Raw genomic sequence first — 25,702 nt, 5'->3', positions numbered from 1 at the left:
GTTCTTAATGCTGATTATGAGGGGTTCTGGGAAGGCACATCCCAGACCTGAGTCCCTTTGTCCTGACCTTGGCCCACTGCTTGCTTTTGAGGATGCAGGGACAGCCTGACGGAGTAGCAAAGGTGCTTGTCTTTTGCTATTTTCCCGCGTGGGTCTCGCCCTCCCTAATAGCAGAGTTTGACTCGGTATCTTTGGGCAGCATGGGTGCATCACAGCTCCATTCTTTTTTTTTTTTTTTTTGGACTTTTAATCTTTGAAATAAGTTGAAAATTATAAAAGTTCTTGGAACACTATGCAGCACTCCTTCACACACAGACACACACACACACACAAACATCAAATTTTCTTTTCTAAATCATTTGAGAGTACATTGGAAATATAATGGTCCTTTACCTCTTTTTCCCCAGCTTTACTGAGATGTAATTGATAAAACTATAAGATACTTGAAGTGAACAATGTGGTGGTTTGATACACGCGTACGTTGTGCAGTGCCTTCTTTGTATGACATTTCATCCGTGCTTCATTCCACCGACCTTAGTTTGCCATCAGTAGGACTCGCTCATTTTTTGAAGGAACTCAATGGTGGAACCACACAGAAGAAAGGAGAACCGGCCCCAAACCAGAGTACATGCCCTTCATACACCTGAACAATCTTACGGCTATAAAATCCTAGTGTAAATGTCACACTCTATGTGCCGTAATAATGAGGATGTTGACCAATGTAGCGTCAGATTGTGTCTTAACAAAGACAGGGAAATGCTGGACAGAGAAGGCAGAACCTTCCTCCTTAATTCAAGGTTGCTAGCTTCTCTGTGGTGCCAAGGGCCTGGTAGTATTTTCCAGACTGATTTTTCCATAGGCGTTGACCCTTCCTGGATGTATTCTAAACAGCTTGGGTGTGTACATCTTGGGCTAATGGACATTTCAGACTCAGCTCCATATTTTTACTCCCCCAGCAAATAATCCAAATGTGAGAAGGAAGAATGACTGATACAGACTTCATTCCATTATGGCCAAATTGATGTGTCTTTTTTTATATTCTAGGAGGAAAAAAAAAATCTCACACAAACTTTTGCAGCTCATCTGGCTAGAGTTACGATAATTTTCCCGGGGCATCAAAGTTAGGAAATACAATAGATGTGAAAGCTTGATGTCTTCTTGCATTTGTGAATTGCCCAGAAATCTTTGTCAAGACTAGCATAATCAAAGAAAGCTATCCTACTTGGAAAGAGGAAGCATGTCAAATAAATAATGTATGAACTCTAGGCCTTGAGGTCTACAGTAGTAGCCTATCTTTTCCCTTCATTATTAGACAGACATAATTAAAACCTTCATCTATCTCTAAGTTGGTAATGCAACAAATTATTGCAAAATGCGTTAAACTAGAAGTCAGTAGAGATTTCCTCTAATAATTTGGACAAACCCTTCAAGTGGTCAAATTTCAGTTCACCAGTAATCTGTCAAATAAATGGGACCAGATCAAGAGATTCTTTTTAATAAACATAGATGTGCGGTAGAATCTGTTACTTCAACATATCTTTGTACTTGGAACTCATCTTCTCTTTGATTAAAAAAATGGGCAGAAAAGAGATTGAAAATATGGCTCCTCAATATTTTTTAACAGACTTAACAGGTCTTTAATCTATATTTAAACTTCAGTGTTGTAGAGACACTCATGTCATTTTTTTTACTATCATCATTATTAAAATTTTACAAAACTTTATGAAAGGCTAAGGAATCTTTTTTCCTGCACATTTAGTGTCATAAGAGACATGATTAAAATGACCAATTTCCAAATAATATGAATAATGCATTTCCTCTTTATCCAAAGCAAATGTATTTCGCTCCTAAGAGATGTTTAATCCATTCCCTTTTTTGAGAAGAGTAAAGGAGGACGATGAAAGCATTTACAGTTAGAATTGTCACTTAAGAAAAGACACACATTTGACTTGTGAGTATAAAATAATTGCTGCAGTAATTCTGAGTTTAGACAGGGGATGTGGATCTTGATATGAATGAAAAGCAAATTATATCTCTGTTAACATTCAAGGTTACCTCTTTGTGACAGAATTATTACAAGTTGCTCCTTGTTATGCCATGAAAATAGTGGAACCCATGTTAAGAAATCTTGCCAATGTGTACGTTTATAACTATTTATTCCAGGAAGCACCCGGTCTACATTTGTAGAATAAGTTTCAAAGAACTAAGCTTTCATAAAACTTGGATCAAGAATTTTAATATGCCTTCCACCACCCTACACCCTGCCTCCACTACATTCTCACTCCTTCCATCAGAGAAAGCGCTAACACGAATGATCAAATTCAGTCAGCACTGTTGGATTGTTGAGAGTGGAGTTTGGGGGTAGATGTGAGGAAAACCATAGCTTCTTCAAGGTTCCAGCTTGCTTGTGTTTGCTTATGGTATCTGGGGCAGCAAAATGGCTGTAGGGCTGCATCTGCCCTGAGAGTTATCTTTTCACCAAGAAGATCTATGGTCTGCTAGATTAACCAAGAAAGACCTGTTTAGGCCTTCTTTCAGCTCCTTGTTGCATTTTTCTCTAGACACAACCTTCCTTGCTACCAAGGCGGTAAAACACCTTTGAGGAGGGTAAGATTGGGAGGGGAGCACAGGAGAAAGGAACAAGGCTGCAAACTTGCATTTTGCTCTTATGGCTCCATGTGGTCCAATGGAGTTCAACAGGAGAACATTTCAGGATTTTTCAGCTAAAGCTCCCACAGTTAATAAAGAGTGCGCATTTTCCCAGACTCTTCCTCTGTGCATTTCTTTCCCATGGACTTAGTAGGGGTAAAGGTAGTAAACACAGTAGGTGACGGGTCAAGACTTCTGGATGCTGGGTTAGATCTCTCCTTAAGTGACTTCTTGGCCATAGATCAAAGGAGGACACCCCCCCTTTTTTTGTCAGAACAAGAATTAATAGTTACTTTTAAGTAAGACAGTAAAGTCAAGTAAGTAAAGGTTCAGAACTTCAAGTGTTAGAAGTCAGTCGGGAAGCAGTTTCTAAGAAGTTCCTTAATTTTCTCCTTCCGATATAGTAAGTAATACTCAGCTATTGACCACTTTGGTTTCTTAGCCCTCTGGCTGGTGAAGTCTTTTTTCTTGGACTGTTCTTAATAAGAGGATTTTCAAGACCCGGAACCCTTTTGGCTGCTACCTCATTAGAGATGAACAAAAAGGTGTTTGTCCATGTTTAAACCCTAAGAAAATAACCTGTGAAGCCTACAAAAAAGGTTTGTGATTCTAAATAAATTGATTCTATTAAATTGATATAAGGAGGACCAAAGGAAAAATTTCTGTAATGAAGAATCACTGTGTGTCATGAACTAAGGATTATGATGAACAACTTCTGTGTACCTAGCACGTAACTTAAAAAACTACTTAATGATCTCAGGGAAAAGTTTAGCCCTCAAACATGTGTTATAATTTAGTAACACTAGAGAACCCATGAAAAGAAAACATGATTATAGTCAGTGCTTTTGTTCAATATCACTAAAGTGGTAAGGACATTAGGAAGTCTCTTCACTCTTTCCAGCAGAGGAGTAGTGCATACCAGGTAATGTAGAGAAGCCAGGAAGGAATCGATGGATAACTGGAATTCTTGAACTTCAAACTTTGGGTACTTCCTTACTGCTGACAAAGAGAAAGCAGAGAACACAGCCCACAGCTGACTACAGTAGTTTTTCTAAATGTGACTAGTATTAAGAATGATGTTTTATAGAACAGAATAGAAGAAATCTCGGCACTGGGTGATGCCATCCAATTATAGAATTCAAATTACTTTAGAATCTTCAAAGCACACAAACAAGGATGTATAACATATTTACAGCCTCTTTATAAGCCATGAACTTTCATAATGAATCCAAGCCTTCAGAATAAGAATAAAAATAACCACATGTCATTCTTATAAAAGTAAATAATAATCATTAGCAGGGTTGCTCAGAAACTGGACTCATATTGCTCTTATTCAAATGGAAAAAATCCCCCTTTCACTGACAGACTTTGCCAAACCATTCAATTTAATGTTGGAAACACTGCTTTATTTCTCCTGAATTGTTACACTACTATGCTCTAAAATCCCATAGCAAAGGTTTAGTGGTACTCAATTTACTTGTATAAAATATATAAAGACATTATTTTTGATAAATGTCTAAATGTATTAATGGTTTTAACCCTTCTCTTAAGTATAGTTGCTTCCATGAGAGCTTTTCCATGGATTAACTAGTTTACATCAAGCTTGCATAGTATTTTGAATTTTTTTCCTCCTTTAGAACTTTTGTGTCATTCTCAAACTCAAAACTTCAAAATATTGAAGTTTTGGAGTAAAGGCATTTTAAGATATTTGTCCAAAATATTTTGTTGAAAAAACAGGTATCACTTCTTGAATTAAAGAATCCTAATCACAGCTTCCTAAAGAGACAAAGCCCCAGAATTTTTACAAGAGTTGCCCAGTGGAAGTAAATCCATGTTCAAAGAGCTAAGAAGAAAGGACCAATTTGTTATTCAGCAAATGTATGTTCTGCCACAGCAATTTCGAACCCCTTTGTTCTGCCTTGTATGTCTCAGCAAAGAAATAGATGCTGCTGTGAAAGTCACCCCCTGGAAACAGAGAAGAGTGTAAGCAAATGAGTGAGAGCTGACATAACTTCAAGTTATTTTACAAAGGATTTACACATAAGATGATTTCTCACAAGTTGGCAAGCTTTTCCAAAGTCTAGCTGTTATGAATATCCTTTGAACAAGTTGTGTAGAATGCAGTCCACACCCTATGAAACTGCATTGATTTTTATTACCAAGTTGGAACTATTTAGGATCACCAAATAACAGGGTTCAAAAGTAAAACAGCTGAAAAATCCAACAGTCTGGTCTAACCTGGGATGCTCTGTCTCCTCACAGCCAACGCTCCATCAGGCGGCTTTGTCTGGCTGGCGGATTTAGTGTAGGGGCTCTCATCTGCAAAGGTACAATGAAGCGTTTGGTTAATTTCCATCCAGTTTCTAATGCAGTGAAGATCTTTTAATGGATTGCAATCCTTCTGCCAGAGAGAGGTGATATAGTACGGAATAGGAGAAAGAGTCGGGAGATCTGAGTCTTAACCTTGACTTAGCTGTGGGACAAGTCATTTAAAATGTTCTGAACATTCATTTCCTCACCTATAGAAGAGGGAGATACTTTCTCATCTACCTCTTAGGTGTGTCAGGATCAAGCTATAGTGTACATGAAGGCATAAAAGGATAAGAACTATGCAAATATAGTGTACAAATTGTCTTTCACCTAGATTCATTTATAAATAAGTATCAGTGAATATCACTAAGAGGAAGAGAAAAAAGGAATAAAATGGCTCAGTGGGCACTAAGAATAATCAGCTCGAAGAACAAAGGAAATGAAAAGAAATGTTATATTTCAGATGACAGAGCATTACAAGCAGATGACAGAGCATTAGTATTGCAGGAAAATAAAGACACACAGAACTAGCAGGTTCTTCTTGGAAGTGAGAAATGGCATCCAGAGCAAAATGGAGGGACAGGGACATTTAGAGTAAGACCAGAGAAGCTATGTTGGGAACAGGGAAGGAATGATGGTTTGGCAAAAGAAGACGGATATTGCAATGGACTGATCCATCCTCTTTGAGAAAGAGATAAAAATAACCTGCAGAACCATGAAGAGAACAACTGAAAAGACAGAAGGACTAAAGCTCAGCATATCTGTGACAATTAGGCAAGAAGCTGAACGAACAAAACACTAAGTGACAAGATCATAGAGGTGATGGATCCATGAAAATCTAAGTAAAGTGACTTATATTTAAATACAGAAAAGGATTTATTCTGGCTTGGAATACAGGAGTAATGATCTAGGATGGCAGATATTAGGGTTAAAAAAGAAAGGAAGAATTCTTCTCAGTTTGCATGGGGCATTTGTATAAGGTTAAGAGATGTCTGAGTGACAACCTTCAACATTTTCAAGAATAAGATGTATATGGTCTGAGTAGACATAATGTAAAATAATTATCTAGTAAATCAAGTCAAGCTAGATGATCCAAATGGTACTTCTGGTCACACTGTAAGGTAGGTTTGTTGTGGTTATTGCTGTAATAGGAAATCATTAAATGATTAAAAAGAACCATACTGTACATTGTAAACTATTAAATATTACAGTGATTTAATTCATCAAGTAGGCTTTATCATCTGAAAACATTAATTCTCCCAACTCAGTGGTCTGTGTTTCAAAACTGAGGAACTCGATTCTGTTCTAGGATGTACTTCTGGTTGAAATGATTCACGATTTCTTCATAAAACTAACAAGGCCTTTATAAGCAATGACAAAAAGGAACGATTAACACCGCGGTAGGCTGTAATTAACTTAAAAAATGGAAATCATGCTGTTTCATGTTTATATCCCATTTGTCAGACAATTCTTTCTGTTTTTCCAATCTTAGATGTAATCTACCAACTTTCAGATACCAATACAATCAACAGCATCATTTTTGCTTATGATACAGTATCCTAGATCTTTGACTCTTCTCCTTGCAAATGCAATTTTTAAAAAAAAATTTTTATTGTTATGTTGCAAATGCAATTTTGAGTATAATCAGAAACCACAACACAAAATGTAAGCATTGCACTACAAAAGTCTCTATTTGCCCCACCACTTCCACTTGAGTATATGAGTGCTTTTCTCACAGTACTGATTTAATAACCAGCAATATGCTTTATACAGCACCTATTAAAAAAAAAAACTTAACTCTATGTGAAAATCTGGATTCTTTATAAAACCAATTAAAATATATTTTCTTTCATAATCCAAAACTTTGAAACTGTATGAGTACAGAGCACTGAGCCAAGGAGATATACAGTTTTAGGGGCAGCGTCTTGGAAGCCTAAAGGCTTTCCTCAGTTTTCAGTTTGTCAAGAGTCCAGCCAATTAAAGTCTTGGGTTGAATCCAGCATTGGATTTTCTTAAAGGGCAATAAGAGATTTGCCCAGGAGGCTCTGGGAGATTTTTTGCACTCAATGCTCTATTTTAAGGAGCTACTTTTTTTTTTTTTTTTTTTTTTTTTTAGAAATTTACCACTTTGCACTACATAAGTACTCAACCTTGGTAAAATTGTTTTCTCATTCATATTTGAAAACAGTTTCCTTGATTTAGAGCTGAGATAGTCTAGTAATGCACATCCTTAAAAGGTTGAAACCACATTACAGCTGATCACCTGGCCAGCCTCTACATATCCATTCCCCAGTCCCACCCCCACTCCCAGTATTAAGAGTGTCCTTACTGAGCGTAAACAAAAATCTAGAAGCCAAAAGTTGTATTGGTCAAAGTTCCAGACTGAAGTAATTTTGATATTATCTAAAAATAGCTTGCCAAAGTCAATCAGGTTGAAAGCAATAATTCCTAAAGGCAGTGAGTCAGAATCCTGGTAACATTTATCATGAGAGTTAAGGGGAGCACAGCGACACAGCAGTATGGCACCATTGAACATTTGTGTGTGAGTTTTTATATGTGTCAGAGGTAGAATTTAGTGATTCATCAGTGGCATATAACACCCAGTGCTCATTACATCAAGTGCCCTCCTTAATGCCCATCAACCAATTACCCCAATCTCACCCACTTTACCTCCAGCAACCCTCAGTTTGTTTCCTAGACTTCAGCATCTCTTATGGTTTGCCTCCCTTTCAATTTTCATCTTATTTTATTTTTCCTTCCCTTCCCCTATGTTCATCTGTTTTGTTTTCTAAATTTCACATATGAGTGAAATCATATGGTATTTGTCTTTCTCTGACTGACTTATTTCACTTAGCATAATACCCTCTAGTTCCATCCATGTTGTTGCAAATGGCAAGATTTCATTCCTTTTGATGGCTGAGTAAATTCCATTGTATATATACACCAGATCTTTTTTCATTCATCTGGCGATGGACATCTGGGCTCTTTCCATATTTTGGCTATTGTGGACATTGCTGCTATAAACACTGGGGTGCATGTGCCCCTCCATACTGTTTTCCAGACTGGCTATACCAGTTTGCATTCCCACCAACAGTGTAAGAGGGTTCCCCTTTCTCCACATCCTTGCCAACATTTGTTGTTTTCTAAGTTGTTAATTTTAGTTATTCTGACCAGTGTGAGGTAGTATCTCATTGTGGTTTTGATTTGTATTTCCCTGATGCTGAGTGATGTTGAGCATTTTTTTTCATATGTCTGTTGGCCATTTGTATGTCTCCCAAGAAGACATACAAATGGCTAACATTTGTTTCTAAATAAACTTTTCCTAAGAATATCTGTTTATTTTAAACCTCTAGGAGGAATCATAGGCCTTTTATAAAAAGCTACCCATCACAGAATGGACATGAACTCTTGATGTGATTTACTCAAAGTCAACTCTTGATTCACAAACTTTGCTTGAAAGTAGAAGCGGAGAAGAGACACTGAATATATCAGTGGCTGATGGGTCCATAGTAGGATACTAAAGGATAAGAATGTCTGGGGTACATTTTAATCCTTGAGCATAAAGTCATGGAGAGCTATGGAGTCTTCTATTGTGGTTTTCTCATGTGTTCCTTAATGGAGATTAGTTGACATATTATTAGAATTTCATGGTTATAAGGGATGATTTAGACTACTCTTTCATCTTATCAGGACTTAAAGTCCAGAGAGGTAAATTTATGAACACACATCTAGAGTGAGTCTGGATTGATCTTCTTTTCTTTTTATTCCCATGCTCTTTCCTCCTTATGCTATGACCTCTTGGATGAACAATGAGCTTTGATAGGTTCTTAGTTGCATGTTTCTGTATCACACAGGTAAGTGTCTGGACACCACTCCAGCAAAGAGCTTGCATAATATAAGTTAATTCCTATGGAGAAGGCTATGAAAATGAGCAATCATAGCTAATTCCTTTTGTGTCTATAAATCTCATTCCCCCTTCCTTCACATATTTGTTTGCCCAAAATGAAGTGTACTTAAATTGTACCACAGAACCAATCTATACTTTTAACTTCACTTTTTGGAAGATGCAAACTTAAAATAAATGCCAATATAATGCACTGTTCCTCAATAAGGGCCTTAAAAGTTTCACTGAATATAAGATCCATGTTAATACTTCGTTATCTTATCAGGGAGACACTACATAGACTTTCAAGTTCCACCCAATTACATAAATGAATTTAAAAAAATAGGTCAAATAATAAGGAAAGGAATCAGTAGATAATATCTCCAGAACTGTGTCTGACACCAAACATGCATTCATTAAACATTTGCTGATAGATGACTGAATTACATTCAACTTTTCAAACTAGAGCATTTACTATAAATAAGCAACAGGAAGAAAGTCAAACATTTGTTATGAGCTATCCTCCTTCCTGCCTCTAATTTTCTTTTTCTAGGTTTATAGCCTATTCCTTTTAATGTCACATCATTACCCAACAGCTATTAAGCACTGACTTAACATGTATGTTAAAAATTTGTGACTCTTTGTAAGCTAATATTAAAATATATTTCTTTTCATTTTCATTCAGACTACAGAAAGATTTATCAAACAACCTTTAAAATAATGCCTTTAAGCAAAAGAATTCTGATTTTCACACAGGACGTCCAGCTTTGACTTTGATGGTGGATCATATACAAAGGGAGCCTTATTGAAAGTCACCATAGGGGCAAAGCAGACATTCAACTGGTGAGTTACTGCTCACTGAAGTGAATGCTGTAAGTAATCATTAAGGGCATCACGGGGTGTCAGAACTGTCAACCTTTCCTCATGACATCTTAGCAGCTAAATAATCACTGTCACACTTGATGGCCGCCCACTGTCATAGGAGCTGTATATTGGTAATAACAAGGAAGAGCACAGGTCGCTTTTAGAGTGACATCCCATGAGGCTAGGGAAAATGCCTTCCATTAAATGGAGAAGCGACACTGTGACAGAGGCACAGAAAGGGCTTAGTCAAGCATATACTTAAAACAGAAGTGGAACAATGGGGAAGACCATCTGTCCCTCGCATTCCCCCAACTTTGGTCAGTCTCCTCATGTGCCAAACACAGGAGGGGCAAACACAGATCATTTGTTTTGATTACATATTCCAAGTGAAGCTGGTGTTTATAAACCTGGAAAGCTGATAGCAGGCACTAAGGAGTAATGCTTCATTCTGGATCATGACCAAAGCCCATGCTGGAGCTAAGAGAACTACATCTTGAGGAATGGACGCAGGTCCCCTCCTATTCTCATAACCTTGAATGGTTGCCTGACATCAAATAGCATCCATGTGTAATCAGGCTGCTTCTTGTCTCTCCATCTCCTGCCCCGCCCATTTCCAGTGTCTGGGCTTCCCAAAGGGAGTGGATATGACTATGGTTTCAAGGATCCCTAGCTATGTTTGTGGCTTTGTTGAAGAAAAAAAAAATTAATGTCCTCTGGCTGAGACTAATCAGCCTACGCTAAACAATTCCTAGCAACTAATTATGCACAATTGAGGCACCTGCTAAGCCAACGAATCCCTTAACTTCTTGATTAGGAAAAAAAAAAAGGCATTTTCTGCAGTTAAACATTACGACCATTCCCTAGCAGTGGGGAGATAGGCAGCTCATGGCACAACGTTCATGCATGTCATTACAAACTCAGAAAAAAACTCTGTTTTTCATGAATGAACAAAATGAAATCCATTGTGAAGGGAATAATCTGTCCCTTGAATTCAATTACATTCCACAAATTTTAGTGCCTACTATGTGCAAACTAGGAATCAAAGTGGATAAAAGATAATAAAACTTTAAGTGGAATGGTGATTGAAGAATCCTTATTGCTTTGTGGGTTTGAGATTAGAACATGCGCTTCATTAGCTGAGGGGGGAAATGAGCACAGGCTTAGGGTACGGTGGAGGGGGCGGGGCACAGGAAGAAAAAGACAGCTCTATTGCAACAAACGTATCCAGAATTCTGCAATCAGAAAAATCAAGAAACAGGCCATTTTAATTTTCAACTAACATGGAAGTTTTGTGTGATGTGGGACCATAATCTTTTCAGGACCTGGATCTTGTGAACATTTTATCCCAGCCCAGCATGAACGTATTATAAGTCGGCCGTTTCTCTTTTTTAGACACTAGACCTCCAGTTTAATTTGCTGCCTTGGTGGTTTGATGGCACATTCTAAAATTTAAGCAAGATTTCCTACAGGGTAGCTGTCAAAGGGTTTTGACAATAGACCTACTTATATCTTATACTTATTAAAATAATGTATAAATACAAGCACTATACCCCACACAATTTAAAGAAAAACACACTCAAAGATATGGCCCAATCCGCCTCTCCAATTCCAAATAGTTCTTAGTCTCTGATAAAATAAACTTTTCCCCCCTAGGGCCAAACAAAAAAATGCACCCTCAATTTTTCCTAGAGTCAGAAGCTTCTGAGTCGTACATGGGCTTCAGTTCTACTACTGTGGTGTGTTGAAGCGATGATACGGATAACTGCTTACATCTGACAGTGAGAACGAATTAGTTTAATCTCCCTGCCTAATGGATGAAGTAGTCCACAAACTAGATTCAAACCCAGAAGGGAGCGGGAATGATCTGAGCTTGATGGCAGAAGGCAGAGGCAGTGTGCTCCTCCAGTCCAGTCTTCTTCCTACGAAGAGATGGTTTCCCTCCTCTCTTTTGTTAGCTGTTTTGCATCCGCATGACATTGTTGTCCTTCCTTGATTCTGCATGTTTCTGTACAGTTTTATAAATCAGACACAGATGTGATTTATATTCTTAAAGGGGGCCAGGTCTTTTGCTTTTGAACATTAAATAAAGAAATCATCCAGAGAGTGACTTCATTTAAAAACAAATGTACAGTGGCTTCTTCACAATGATAGAATGTCCTCTAAAATTATATTAATCACAATCACATAACCATTTCAGGGATCAAATATTATAGCTAAAAACAATGCCAACAGTAGAGTTCATATTGCTGTAGGCCTGTCTTACAAGACCATTTTTCTCCCTCTGCTCCATTAACTAACGCCTTGCTACTCAAAGTGTGGTCCCCATAGACAAGCAGCATGGGCATCATCTGGGAGCTTGTCAGAAATGTAGAATCCCAGGCTCCACCCCAGATCTTTGGAATCAGATTTAACAAAATCTTTGGGTAATTTGTATGCACATTAAAATTTGGGAAGCCCTGTTCCAATTGATTTGACCAACAGCAACAGCATAGGTAGTGAGGATGCATCTGTTCTGATTGTCACCTGATTGTGTCAGTGGTGGTCCACAAAGAAGCTGTCAGAATATCTTCAATGATATCCCCAGTTCTGAAATACTATAATTATCAAATTACTTATGGAATGATTTCCTCAAATGGAAATGAAACTGTTGCAATGTTATGATTCTGAGTGAATTCCATCTTCTCTTGATTCACTTTAAACCCTTTGACAATCCTAAAATGGCTAGTTTATGGGGGTAACCGGATACATCTAAGGTCAGATTATCTACAGCAGTTGATTGATTAAGGCAGAGACAGGAAACAGTAAGGTGTTATTACCCCCGAGCCAGTAAAAGACAACTGAAAATGAAAAGTTATGTCCTGTCTCATGGTAGGGACATGGGGGAAAGAATCTTCTGTGGTAGTATCTCCTTAAACTCTTTTCTTTAGACACAAAGTTACTCCCTTGCATGCACACAGTTCTCTTGGAACCGGGAAGTTCTCCAGCACAGAACCTGGCCTATGATCTTTGTGTAGGCATGCACAGGACCACTGTGGCCCCTGAGCATCTGGTCAACCTTGTGGAAGTGGTCTGCAGTAACTGTGCTGCTTGGTGATGCCTACAGGTTTTTTGGAAGAGTAATATCTCGAGCCAGGTTAATTTGTAAATCCTCTCTGAAATTAATGAGCATGAAATTGCACATTTTCTGCCTCAGGCATTTCCACTGCTCATGTGTCTGAATCACAAATGATAACACTTATGCTTCTTAGTATTGTTTCCAGCAGGAACAGATGAACAAGAGTCAGAGCAATCACCGACTGGCCTCATCACCAAAGAATCGACATTTCTAGAGGGATGGACACTATGCCAGGAGGCTTATTTTCATTACCATATCAGATCCCAATTAAAAACTTTAAAAAGTTAAATTCAATACAGCTTCTATATTTTCTACATGTAGGGAGGGTTATATGCTTTAATTCTCTGACTTTACCACCAATTATGCCTGCTAATATTCTCGGTATCTTAACGCTATGAAATACGTGTAGCTTCAACAAGCTCTTGGCATTAAAATAATAATGTAGTGAAAAATATGAATTACTTCAGGGTAACAAATACTGGCTATCTGAAGCCACATTTGCTAATTCTTATTTAAAAAGTGCACCATCATTCAGGAAAAAGTATTTGAGTATAAAGAGGCTAGAACATATCTGAATATTACTGGAGGGTCATAAGAATCAAAGATTATATACAATAGCAGATAGAGCTGGGTGGATCAATAGAAATAAATAAAACATTTAGAGAAATTAAGGTTCCCCCCATTTTTTGACCAATAATAATATGAAATTAAGAAGTTACTCTGATAAATACAGAGAACAAACTGGTGTTTGGTAGAGGGGGGAAGGGTGGGGAATGGGTGAAACAGGTGAAGGAGATGAAGAGTGCACTTATCTTGCTGAGCACTGAGCAATGTATAGGATTATTAAATCATTGTACATCTGAAACAAATATAATACTGTATGTTAATTACACTGGAATAAAAAATAATTAAAAAAAAGAAGTTACTTTGACACATATTGATCACAATTTCAACTGCAGTACATTTGGGGAAAAATTTTTAAAAGTACATAGATTTCCTAGAGATAACTCATGAAACTTCATGTCTTCATTGAAAAGATTGAGATTTTTAAAAACATTCCAATAAATGGTCACAGTTTCAAAACTGGATCATTTAAATTATATCTCTTGATTACTCAAATCTCTTCATTTTTTTGTCCCTTTGTCTGGGGCACTTTTAGCATTTCTAGTATAAGCTGCAGAGAAGAAGAAGGAGATTTGTAAAAATCAGGACTCTCCAAGAGTTCTTCTTTTAGATGATATTACTATGATGCTTTCTATATTTAGAACATTTCAGTATGAAATATCAGTTGCAAGAATGAGGTTAAAATTTATGGAAAAAATAAGAGGAAGCAAAATGCAATCAGGATGACTTCATTTTAAGAGGTCTATGTCTTGCGCCAGTGAGTGAACAAACACTGGATATCATTAGATAAAAGAATGATTAGCCTACAGTTGTGGGGCGGAGCATTCTGGTATAGGTTTGATTATTGAGAAAATAGCCTTTAAAGCCCTCACCTGTTGCTGGCAATCAGTGATAAGTTTATAACTAAGGCAACTTTCCAATCTGGTTCAGTGGCTCAGTATTTTTCCTTTTTTTTTTTTTTTTTTTTGTTAACCAAGTATAGTATAAGCTAAAATAAATGCCAGCTTCTGGCAAATTACTTCATACAAATAAATGATCAGATGGTCACTATAGCTGATGAGTTTCTAAATGAAACTGAAAAAGAAAAAGTATTACTACCACCATTCAGACTCAGTTTCTAATATACAAGCTGGAAAATCTATCTCTATATCTAGCATCCTGGAGTAATAGAATGGGAAAAATAAGTAGCATGAATTTATAAGCTTGAGTAACATTTTGGAGCTAGGAGCAGAGACTGTTTTCCCCAGGGTTATTGATCTGCCCAAAGCACAAGGACATATGTGTCAAACCCACCGTGTGACTCCCAACTCCCTCTTTCATGGCTCAAGTGTGTAGTGGCCTTAGAAACAATACTCCAAAGGATGTTTCCAATATGTCAAGAAAAACCAAAGCTTTTTCTAAGAGTCTACTTTCATTAATAATCAAAACAGTGGAACAGGAGATGAGACTTTGTGGTAATGGGGAAAATGGATTAAGACAGAATTTTTCAGAGAGCAAAGTAGACAGAAAGAAAAGTGAACCTCAGGTTGAATTCCCTGGTTATATGTGAAAGATGCAAGCGACATGAAGAAAAATTAGGGTTTGACTGTAATCATATAAGATTTTTTAGATGCTTCTGTCATTATACAACAATGCCACTGATTTCTTCTACAAATAACCTAAACACTTTCTTAGAGACATTTCCTTGACTTCTGACTTTCTGCTCTCTTTAGGAAGTAGTTCAAATTACTTGAGAAAACTGTAAGACATTTTTAAATGTAAATAATACTAAAAATACTATAAACAATTATAGCTAATACTTACCAAGCACTCATTGTATGACAGCATGAGTCTTAGTCCTTTATGTATATAATCTTATCCTCACAACTCAATAATACTTAGAACTGCACACACCCCACACACACACACCCCCCCCCACACACAAAAGATAAATTCGTTTTACAAAAGGAGTTCTGGTTTTAAGAAAGAATTTGCCATTGTTCACCCAAAATAGTAGATTCCATGGTGAATTTTTTTTCAATCTAATTCTTTATTTTTAAAATTTTATTATTTTTTTATTATGGTATGGTGAATTTAAATACAACTACTATTGTATTAAAACCGAGAGCAATGTGGAGTATACTACATGCCTAGCACTGTGCTTAGTACCTCATATACATTATCAATATTCACAACAATATAATTGTGCAGGTACAATTATACTACTCAAAACATGAGGATATAGAGGCTTATAGAGATGAAATAATGTGCCTGAATGTTCCCAGGGAGCAAAGTGCAGAAACGAAGCTTTAATTTACTCGTCTTTATAGGGTCGGCTCTCCCCCACAATGATATATTATTTACCAAAATTTGATTCACATCCATTTTTATAATTTCTGTGTGTCTGTGTGTGTGTGTGTGCGCGCGCGCGCGCGTGTGTATGAAAAGAGAGGCACATTTTCATACACTAGTCACTCCTGGGTGTATTCTGGGTGACTATATATCACCAAAAGAGGATGGGACTTGGGGCTGCATTTGAAGATTTCCTGGAATTTCAGTTTAGAAAAGAAAATATCTTCTCCCAGTTTTTAGATCTTACTTCCTTGCCATGAATTCTTAGCTTAATTTATGATATAAGATTCAAGTTTTTTTCTGGCACATAAACAAATCACTTGAAAGAATGCCTTTTAGCCAAGAAGCCCCAAGCATTTTAGGAGATGAAATCTGGCTGAGTTTCTCTCTCTAACTCCTACTCTAGGCCAACCATTCTCTACTGATAGAGCATTTATGAACTGGTTCCTACAAGTGGTTTATCATCTTAAAATGAATAAATCGTGGGACATTCTCTTTCTCCTTTCCTATTCTAGACACCATGTTCATAGCCTGCTGCTTACAATATTTCAAACCTTTCATTAGTGTTCATGCAGCTAGAAGGGGAAACTAAATCTTGGACCAGGCGACAACTAGCAGTACAATGGAGAAAATGGTGGTATGCTTCATGTGGTCGGCAAAGGAGCTCACTGAAGTCTGTCTTTCCTCTTCCTCTGGCTCCCCCAGACCATATCTACAAATAGCCAGGCCCCAGAGTAGGGGTGCTGCAATCTCAGTTCTCAGACTAAGGAGTGGCTCTGTGCAGCAGAGTTACTGGACAGATAGGTGCAGACTCTTTGCTAGACCTAACAATTTCACAGGGAGCCTACGAAGCCCAGTGACTAACACATATTAGCTATTCTTTCCAAGACGGTCATCTTTTCTGGCCTTGGCTCATTTCAAGACCTATCTCTGAACTCACTTTTTAATAACTTATAGTTTTAAAAAGTTCCCAGGTTTAAGCTCAATTTGTAAGTGTGAGCTAGTGTCGTTATATACCATTTTAGAGCCAACACCTTTTTGCCCGTTAGGCGAAGGGTGAGAATCACATTTGGATGCCTTGGGAATAATACACTTCATACATATGCCTTTGATTGCCACACGTTTTGCTTTATTAATTCATTGCTAGGTCAAGCAATAGCAGATGACTGCTTATCAAACAGATGACATGTGTTTTTAATGCACGATTAAAGCAGGATTTATCATGGCTGTCAAAATCCAGGAAGTGTGTGATTTTTGTTATTTAAAGCCCTACTTTGGATACTCTCTGGTTTTACAGGGAGAGGCGGTGATTATACAGACAAAACCTTACAAGGGTGTTAGACCAGAAATAATTTTTGTATGCAAAACATCAAACCCATTTAATACACCAGAATTTTACTCTAATGCAACTTTCATAGTTCATATGGCTCTGTCAGTTACTAACTGTGTGACCTTGGACAAGTTACTTATTCTCTTTGAGCACCAGTCTCCTCACCTATAAAATGGAAAATAGTACTGTACCTACCTCCTAGGACTGCTGTGAGGATTGAGTAAACAGCATAAATAAAGCACCAGGACTGACGTGAGTTCAAAAGGTGGTGGTTCCATCCATTAACCTGGTGTCTTAGGAAGCTGAGGGATAGACAAGAGTCAGCAGAGATCCCTCAGCAATAAATGTTTTCACGATAGCCCTTACCATACTATCCTGTAATCATCGACCTGTTTTTCTTCATAATATGAATTCCTTTGATTGGGGATTCACTTTTGCAGCTATAGATATTATTATCCCCATTTTCACAGATCAGAAAACTGAATCTCAGGGAAGCTAAAAATCTTTCTAAGGCTAAACAGCTAATAAGTGGCCGACCATTCATTCCCCAATACTGCTGCACCGCCTCAATAGAGAGAGCTTACACAACAAACAAACTTTAGTGGAGAGGGAAGTGTGTGTTCTCTGACTATTGTAAACCCAAATGAATGTTGTCCAACCTGTCCTTCCATTTTCTATCATAATGAAGAGGCAGATACTTGACAGGTCATTTTTTCAAAGCTATGAGATACCATTTGCAGAGTTTTCAGTTGGAGAAATTCACTGATATTAAGTGGTCTATTATGATTCAATTTGTCAGTGGCAAAATAAAAATTTAAAACCCAAGGACCTAGATTTAATAGTCCAAAGATGATCAAATTATCTTCATTTGCTACTGAGACAAATTATTCAGACATACAATTTCCTCACGAATTACTTGCTTGTCTAACTCTCCTTGGGTTGTATCTCCTTCATCAACTTCGCTACTTTTTCACATAAATCTTGCCTGAGCAAAGATTCAGCTTTCATAGTTAATTAGGACAAACAAGGAAAATGCAAATCAACTCTACAAAACGTGAATGTTTAATTTTGAACTGATTTTGTAGCATTATACTCACTAGGACTCTTCCAATTCTCCAATTAACAAGTTACTGACATGTACAAACATCTAGAATAAAAGAAACCTTTTCTTCCATCACTGTTTGTCAGTTTCATTACTGAGTTTGGCTCTGCTTTGGGACACTTCAATCATGAAAGTAATCATGGAAAACTATATTGGATTCTATTAGCAATAATACCGTAGAGGAGGTTCATTTATGATAACTAAAACTTTCTCTGACTCACTCTCATCTGCCATGTAATTTGCCTTAAGGTATTTTAAAATCACACTGTCAAAGCTTTAGAAGGGTTCTTCTAAGCACTTAACTCTGAGCCACAGTGTATTTTTAAACAGAGATTTTTATGAAATCCAATGTTGACAAGCAAATCACTAAGTATTTTTTCAACGTAAACATTGTTTAAATTTTCTAGATCAGTGTATATCAACGCCATAGGAGACCATCAGGGAGATCTGTATCTACATTTATATATTTGTATCTGTACCTATGTCTACATACACATGAACACACACACAAACACATACAGATATATTTGATAGATGCAGTTAACCCTACATATATGTCTCTACACCTAAGAACACTGGTAAGAGAAAGTATGCATATGAACAGGACATCTAAAAGGACCTTTCAACCCCAAGACAAACCTCCTCTCCTATCCTATAGGGCAAATGCCATGGGCAGAAGTTGGAGGCCATCACCTTTATCTCAGTGACTTCCTCTTTTTTTAATTTAATTTTATTACGTTATGTTAATCACCATACATTACATCATTAGTTTTTGCTGTAATGTTCCATGATTCATTGTTTGCATATAACTCTCCTCTTGAGTCCTGCAGTAAAATGAGCAAGACCTTAGAGCTAATGGCAAGAATCAAGATGGTATGGAGCATCTAGAATATTAAAGAAATGTCAACTTTTAGAAAATACATGCAAATTTGTGCTTTAAGTTATATAAATTCTCAGACTTTGGAATTCTATGTTTAGGATTGCCACATTATAACAAGAGATGCTTTCAGAGAAATTGCAATTTAGCTTGGCGACAGCCTACAGATATGTAATGCAGGTCCACAGCTTATAGAAGAACAGAACAGTTACGTGAGAAGTTAATTTATCTCAGGGGTCCAAAGTGAATAATTCAAACCCAGCGTAGCAGACATTGTGGAGGTGGGCATGATGACCATTTGATATGTACCATCTACATGGAGGTGGGCATGATGACCATTTGATACGTACCATCTACATGTGTACTGCAGAAAGACACAGCTTAGACAGGGTATGCAGGTGTGTGTTGATCTACTGAGCAATCTGGGTACTGATTTTAAGTAGCGTCTGCCTTCACGTTTCTGCACTGTATACTGCAGCTTTTACTGGCTTCTATTTTGCTTAAGACAAGCTTAACAAAACATTTGCTATTTATTGTGCTAGAAAGAGTAAACAACACATAATGGCTATGCTGGGTACAATAAAGCTAAGATATTTGCGTCTTTGACAATTAGGGATGTATTGCTTGAAATAAGTACAAGTGTTTGTACGTTATCTGAAAAAGTCACATTTATGTAAACAGAGATGATAAAACTGAAATATGAAAGCCCTGATGGCCCTACTCCTGTCAGCAACTTCCCTCCAGGAAACCAGTTCAAGGGATACTTTTCAAATTCCAATAATGGGAGATTTTAGCTAAAAATCTATTAGGTCACACAATTCTTTGTTAAGCCAAGTAGAAAGCTTTACTACCTTTCTTAAATATCTACACACTTAATTGGAAAAAAAAAAAGATGTTAAATTTGGTGGAGAAATACCAGAAAGCTTCAAGCAACTTGCATAATTAAATCATCTTTTCCCATTTCCTTTATCTGCTTTCCTTTTGATCCCAGAACTTCTTGCATTGCATATTTGCACATAAATGAGATGCAGCATGATGCAGAGGTTGGACCTCATCCCACGGGCCCCTAGGCTCAGTGGAGAGCAAGCCGGTCTGTGAGTAATGTCTATCAGACTTAAGACCTGGATGTCCATCCACTAAATGATCTCTTTTCATCTAGATTGCAAATCATGTAGGCCTCTTACAAATTTCATAAATAGAAAGGAGGCAAACATTTACCCCATTTGTATTTCTGCCACCACTAAAGATAAGCCAACTGGAAGTAGGTGAGAGAAGGCAATTCTTAATTTTTCTTCTACAACTTTTTTTTTATAAAAAAAATAATTTTATTATTATTTTTTAGATTTTGTTTTTAAGTAACCTCTGCCCCCAATATGGGGCTTGAACCCACAACTCTGAGATTGAGAACCACATGCTCCACTGACTGAGCCAGCTAGGTGCCCCTCTCCTTTTATTTTTTTAAATTGAAGTATAATTGACCTTTAATATCTTATTTGTTTCAGGTATACCTCAAAGCATTTGATACTTTTATATATTATGAAATGATTCCCACAAGTCTAGTTACCATCTGTCACCATACAAAGTTATTACAATATTATTGACCACCTTCCCCATGCTGTACATTATATCCCCATGACCCATTTCAACCCCCACTCTGGTAACCAATAATGTGTTTCCTGTATCTATGAGTCTGCTTCTGTTTTGTTTTGTTTGTTCATTTATTTTGTTTTTTAGATTCCACATATAAGTGAAATCATATTATATTTGCCTTTCTCTGTCTGATTTATTTCACTTAGCATAATACCCGCTAGGCCCACCACATTGTCACAATGGTAAGATTTCATTCTTTTTTATGGCTGAGTAATATTACATTGTATATATAACACATCTTCTTTATCCATTCATCTATGGATAGACAATTGCTTCCATATTTGGCTATTGTAAATAATGCTGCAGTAAACACAGAAGTGCATATACCTCTTTTGGATTGGTGTTTTCATTTTCTTTGGATAAATACCCAGAAGTAGAATTGCTGGATCATATGGTAGATCTATTTTTAATTTTTTGAGAAACCTTTACGCTGTTTTGTATAGTGGCTATACCAATTTACATTTCTACCAACAGTAGAGTACGAGGACTCCCTTTTCTCTAAATCCTCACCAACACTTATTTTTGTCTTTTTGCTAACAGTCAATCTGACAGGTGTGAGGTGATATTTCATTGTGGCTTTAATTTGCATTTTCCTGATGATTACTGATGTTGAGCATATTTTCATGTGCCTATTGGCCATCTGTATGTATTCTTTCAAAAAATGTTTCTCAGAGTCCTCTGTTCATTAAAAAAATTTTTTATTATATATTTTTCTTCTTAAGGCTTAATAGCAACAGAGTGCATGTGTGTACTATTTCTATATTATATTCACCGGATGCCTAATGTTTCTCAGCAAATATGACTGCAAAGAATTCAAACATCGAAATGGGGCTTCTTTTGTGGAGAGTTAACTTGGTAATGTGGAAGGCACCCATGCTTTATAGTCATAAAATGTTTGAAACTTGGTTTCTCCATTTACATTGGGCACATTACATAAATCCTCTAAGCCTTAATTTTCTCATCTCTCAAGCAGGGATACCAATACCTATTTTTCACACTTGTGAGAATTAATTGGGAGAATGTGTGTAAAGATCTTGGGATGTGGCACAGGTTCAATAATACCAGCTCCTTCCTGCCACTCTGGCCTGGTAAGGTGTCAGGGACCTCCTGGACGCTTGATAAATGTTAACTGATTGTATTTGGTAGGAATAAAAATCATGCAAGTGGGGATTTTTAAGGGCCTAGACTTCTTCTTTTTCATTTGTTTTTATTTTATTCTGAGGGACTGTCAGAACCCTGACAACTGAGAACAAAGGCACCGCTGTTCACACATAATTGAATTACTTAGAGATGAGTTCTGAGAGGGCTAAAAACGGCTCCTTAAAAACACAGTTAAATAATCCTAAAAATACACATGAAACCTATTAAATATAAAACATACCTTTAAAATATAATATGGTAAATCCTCCCAGAGGCACAACTTAGTCCCCTAAAGCAGACACGTCAGGTGGGCAAATGCCAATTCTTTTACGGTACTAGAATATCATTTATTAAATTACTTCTTTTATAGTGCCCTGGTGGCCCTGGGACTAATGCTCCTCGTAAAGGTTTAAGCTAGAATGAGAAAAATGACTTGCTCATCTGATCCTTTATGTATAATTATCACTAATTGCACAAATTTGGTTTGCATTTGTTCCATTAAATATCTCCAGTGGCATTGTTTTGTATACAGCCCAACTCTGGGATGCACACGCTGCCTACACATAGAATGTTTTTTACGTTGTAATTCAGTTCAGAATTTTAATTAAATAAATGAGAAACAACTGAATAACAAGGCAGCCACAGCTTTTAAATAATGAATATGCACTAGTATCCTTGCTTTGCATGACAAATGATGACAAAGGATAGGGGTGGTATCATTATCCAGTCCAGCAACAACTTTGAAAAAAAGAACTTTTTAATTTCTTTCTATAAAATTTTATTTTAAAACATGAAATATGGCAAAAGGCGAGCACTCTTGGGTATTATAAATCATCTCCTAGCTAGGAAGAGAGATCTGCTGGAAGGCTGCCCAGGGCACACCGATTTGTTCTCTTTTCCTGAATCACTATTAGGGGGCAATTACTTTTCATCAGATTTAAGTTTATTCTCTGCAAGCATTAAAAAAGTGCTTCTGTATCCTGGAGTTTAAAACGATAAAAATAGTACACACTTAAAACGCAGTATAGGTAGCACTGACTTCTGATCAGAAGGTTGTCTCCTCATTAATGTTATTTTAAATCTATTCCTTGATCTCTTCATTCTTGACATTTTGGCAACATCACAGGAGTCAATCTCTCTGTGTGCGTGGGTTTAGGTATAGCAGATGGTCCTAGCTTCCCACTTACCTCAACAACCACACCTTTTTTTGGCCTCCACCAATTGATGCCTCCCTTCCCTTCTCTCTTCCCTCTTTCAGCCTATAAACATGGATATGCCTCTCCTTCTCTTAGCTACCAACCCCCATCTCCACCAGTTCCATGCCTTTAAATGCTAATGATTCCCATATTTATACCTGCAGCCATGGTCTCCCCCTGAACTCGGGACTCAGGATATACAACTGTCTATCTATCATTTCCCTTGAATATTGAAAAGGCATTGCAATCTTAACGTGTCCAAAATAGAATGACTGATTCTCCTCCACCTCCAGTACTCCATGGCACCCCAAACAGTTACTACAGCCCAAAACCTCTGAATTATCTTGGATTCTCTTTTGCCCTTACATTTTACCTTGTATTCATAAGCATGTTCTGCTGGCTCTTCCTTGGAATATTTATCCAATCCATTTACTTATCACCATCTATACTGCTACCACCCTGATCTAAGTCACCATTATCTCCCTGCACTACTGAAATAGACTCCCAAACTTGCCCACTTATTGCCCATATGACTTCCCGAGTTTATCTCTTAACCCCCTCCCCCCGCAAAAAGTCATAATACTCTTTGGCTTAAAGGTCTCCAGAGGCTTTCCGTTATACTTATGACCCAAGCCAAAGGCAGACGCTTAACGACTGAGCCACCCAAGCGCCCACCTTTCCGTTATACTTAGAGTAACATGTAGAAACCCAACCATGGTGTCAGGTATAATCTGGCCCTACTCGTCTCTCTTACATCATGTATCTTTCTATGTTTCTCCTCTGCATTCACTACACTCCAGCCACAGTGGCCTTCCTCTGGCTCCTTGACCATGGTAAGGTCACTCTCACCTTAGAGCCCTTACTCCTGCTATTCCTTCTACCTGGAACATTATTTCCCCAGGCCTTTGCACAACCAGCCTCTTACTCTGGTTTTGTTGAAATGCCATCTCTTCATCCTTGGGCATCCTTTCCCAATTTGGCCCTCTCTTCCCAAGCCACTCTCTGTCCATTAACGTATTTTTATTTCTTTTCCAACACCTAGAGCTATCAGCAATGTCTGTTTATTTACTTGTCTGGTGTCTATTTCCTCCACTAGAATATGAACTGCATGTGAGCAGGAGCCTTGCATATAGTCTATGTGGCTTAGAACATAGGAGGTATTTGTTGAATGAATATTTTGAATGCATTCCTGACCAACATATTTATGTAATAATGTATACACATACCATATAATAAAATCAAATACAGCAACTAAAATCCTTTATAATAATTTAAAATAATGAAATCATGCTCTTGGCCATAGAGCTCAAGAACTGGGAAGGACCTTAGAAATTATAGGGCAACCTCCTTACTTTACAATGTTTTGAGGATCTGAAAGGGTCAATGAGCCACTAAAAGTTCACAAAGGAAGAGAGAGGCGGAGTCAGGCCTGCCCAGGTCCCTAGATTTGCAGCATCAAATATAGTGCACTGCTCCTTATTATATATTACATATGAGCAATTGTATAGAACTCATTGACAACATAAGAAACCTAAATTCAGCATCAAAATAGACAGACACTATGTACCAGTAAAAGTATGATTTTGAAGCAGAAATTTGATTTATCTTAAATGAATATGCTAATGTTTGTAATAAATGGTATTCTTTTAATGAAAAGTATGCTTGCATTAGAATTTAGAATACCTTTTCAGGGACCGCTGAATGACACGTCTCTAGAAATATGACCAGGAAAGTTTTAACTGACACTTAGTTTCTCTCCATAAATGTTTATAAATATCACTTCCAGAAATCTTCATAGCTGCATCTCATTGTCTGGGTGGCTTTAGTTAAGAGACACAATGATGTGTATGATTCAGCCCTTTTGAGTACCCAGGGATTTCATAAAATCGAGTGAGGCCTACACTACTTAAAATTTTTGAGACAATTGGTAATTTTTTTTCAGTAATGAAATAACTGAAATGGGGCTACCCAAATTATAGAATACCTTAAATATTTATATTGAACAAATTAACATATTAACCTCCAAAGAGTGCCTTATAGTTAGTTATATGATTTATAAAATATATTTTAATCTCTCATGCACTTAGAGCTCTAGGATCTAATACACTGTGAAATTGTAAGCGGAACACCTACGCCTTGCAATGCTGTCCATGAATCTCTGGGACACGTATATACAAATAATGGTAAAAATCTAAGCTTGAAAGTCTTTATAAAAGTGAGACCTAAGCCAAGTGACCCTCTTAGCACCCATGACAGGCCTTGTATATCTGATTTTCTTTGCTTTCTACCTTCATTCCAACCACAAGCAAGAGGTGTGGGGAGAGGATGGTGGGGGATGGGGGAGGCATTAGCCTCAAAAGGCAGCTAAAATCAAGGGTACAAAAAAAGTGAGGGAGGGGCAGGAGCTTTTTGTCTCAGAACTGGAAAACCGACCAACCAAATAAGTAAAAGTAACTGATGTGACTGTCTGCATCTCTCTCAACCCCCTTGCTCTCTGATTCTCAGGGGGGAAATGAGTGGCTGTTTGGGATTTACAGTCACTATGGCCTAATCCCGAATGAAGACAATCTGCTCTGGCCAAATCCTGATATGCACATTCCAGGCATGGATTGAAATTAAAGCAAAATACCC

At 37.3% G+C, this 25,702-nt stretch overlaps 1 protein-coding gene across 14 annotated transcripts in view; it reads right to left on the bottom strand.

Annotated features, from left to right (window-relative positions):
- Nucleotides 1–25,702, bottom strand: part of GRIP1 (glutamate receptor interacting protein 1) — a 661,959-nt gene that overhangs the window by 178,691 nt on the left and 457,566 nt on the right. For 13 of the 14 annotated variants that reach the window (XM_073900694.1, XM_073900696.1, XM_073900699.1 and 10 more), the window contains one exon: nt 4,888–4,968. The exons of the other annotated variant lie outside the window; for it this stretch is intronic. In XM_073900694.1, the coding sequence (XP_073756795.1) occupies nt 4,888–4,968 (81 nt within the window). The remainder of the gene's footprint in view (nt 1–4,887; nt 4,969–25,702) is intronic. 14 annotated transcript variants of the gene reach the window in all.

The sequence above is a fragment of the Callorhinus ursinus genome, unplaced genomic scaffold (genome assembly GCF_003265705.2).
Source record: "Callorhinus ursinus isolate GAN/ISIS: 27379988/994484 unplaced genomic scaffold, GSC_fseal_2.0 scaffold14, whole genome shotgun sequence".
In the NCBI taxonomy this organism is placed as follows: Eukaryota; Metazoa; Chordata; class Mammalia; order Carnivora; family Otariidae; genus Callorhinus; species Callorhinus ursinus.
Note: the sequence above shows the minus strand (reverse complement) of the source record. Positions and strands in the feature narration are given on the sequence as shown.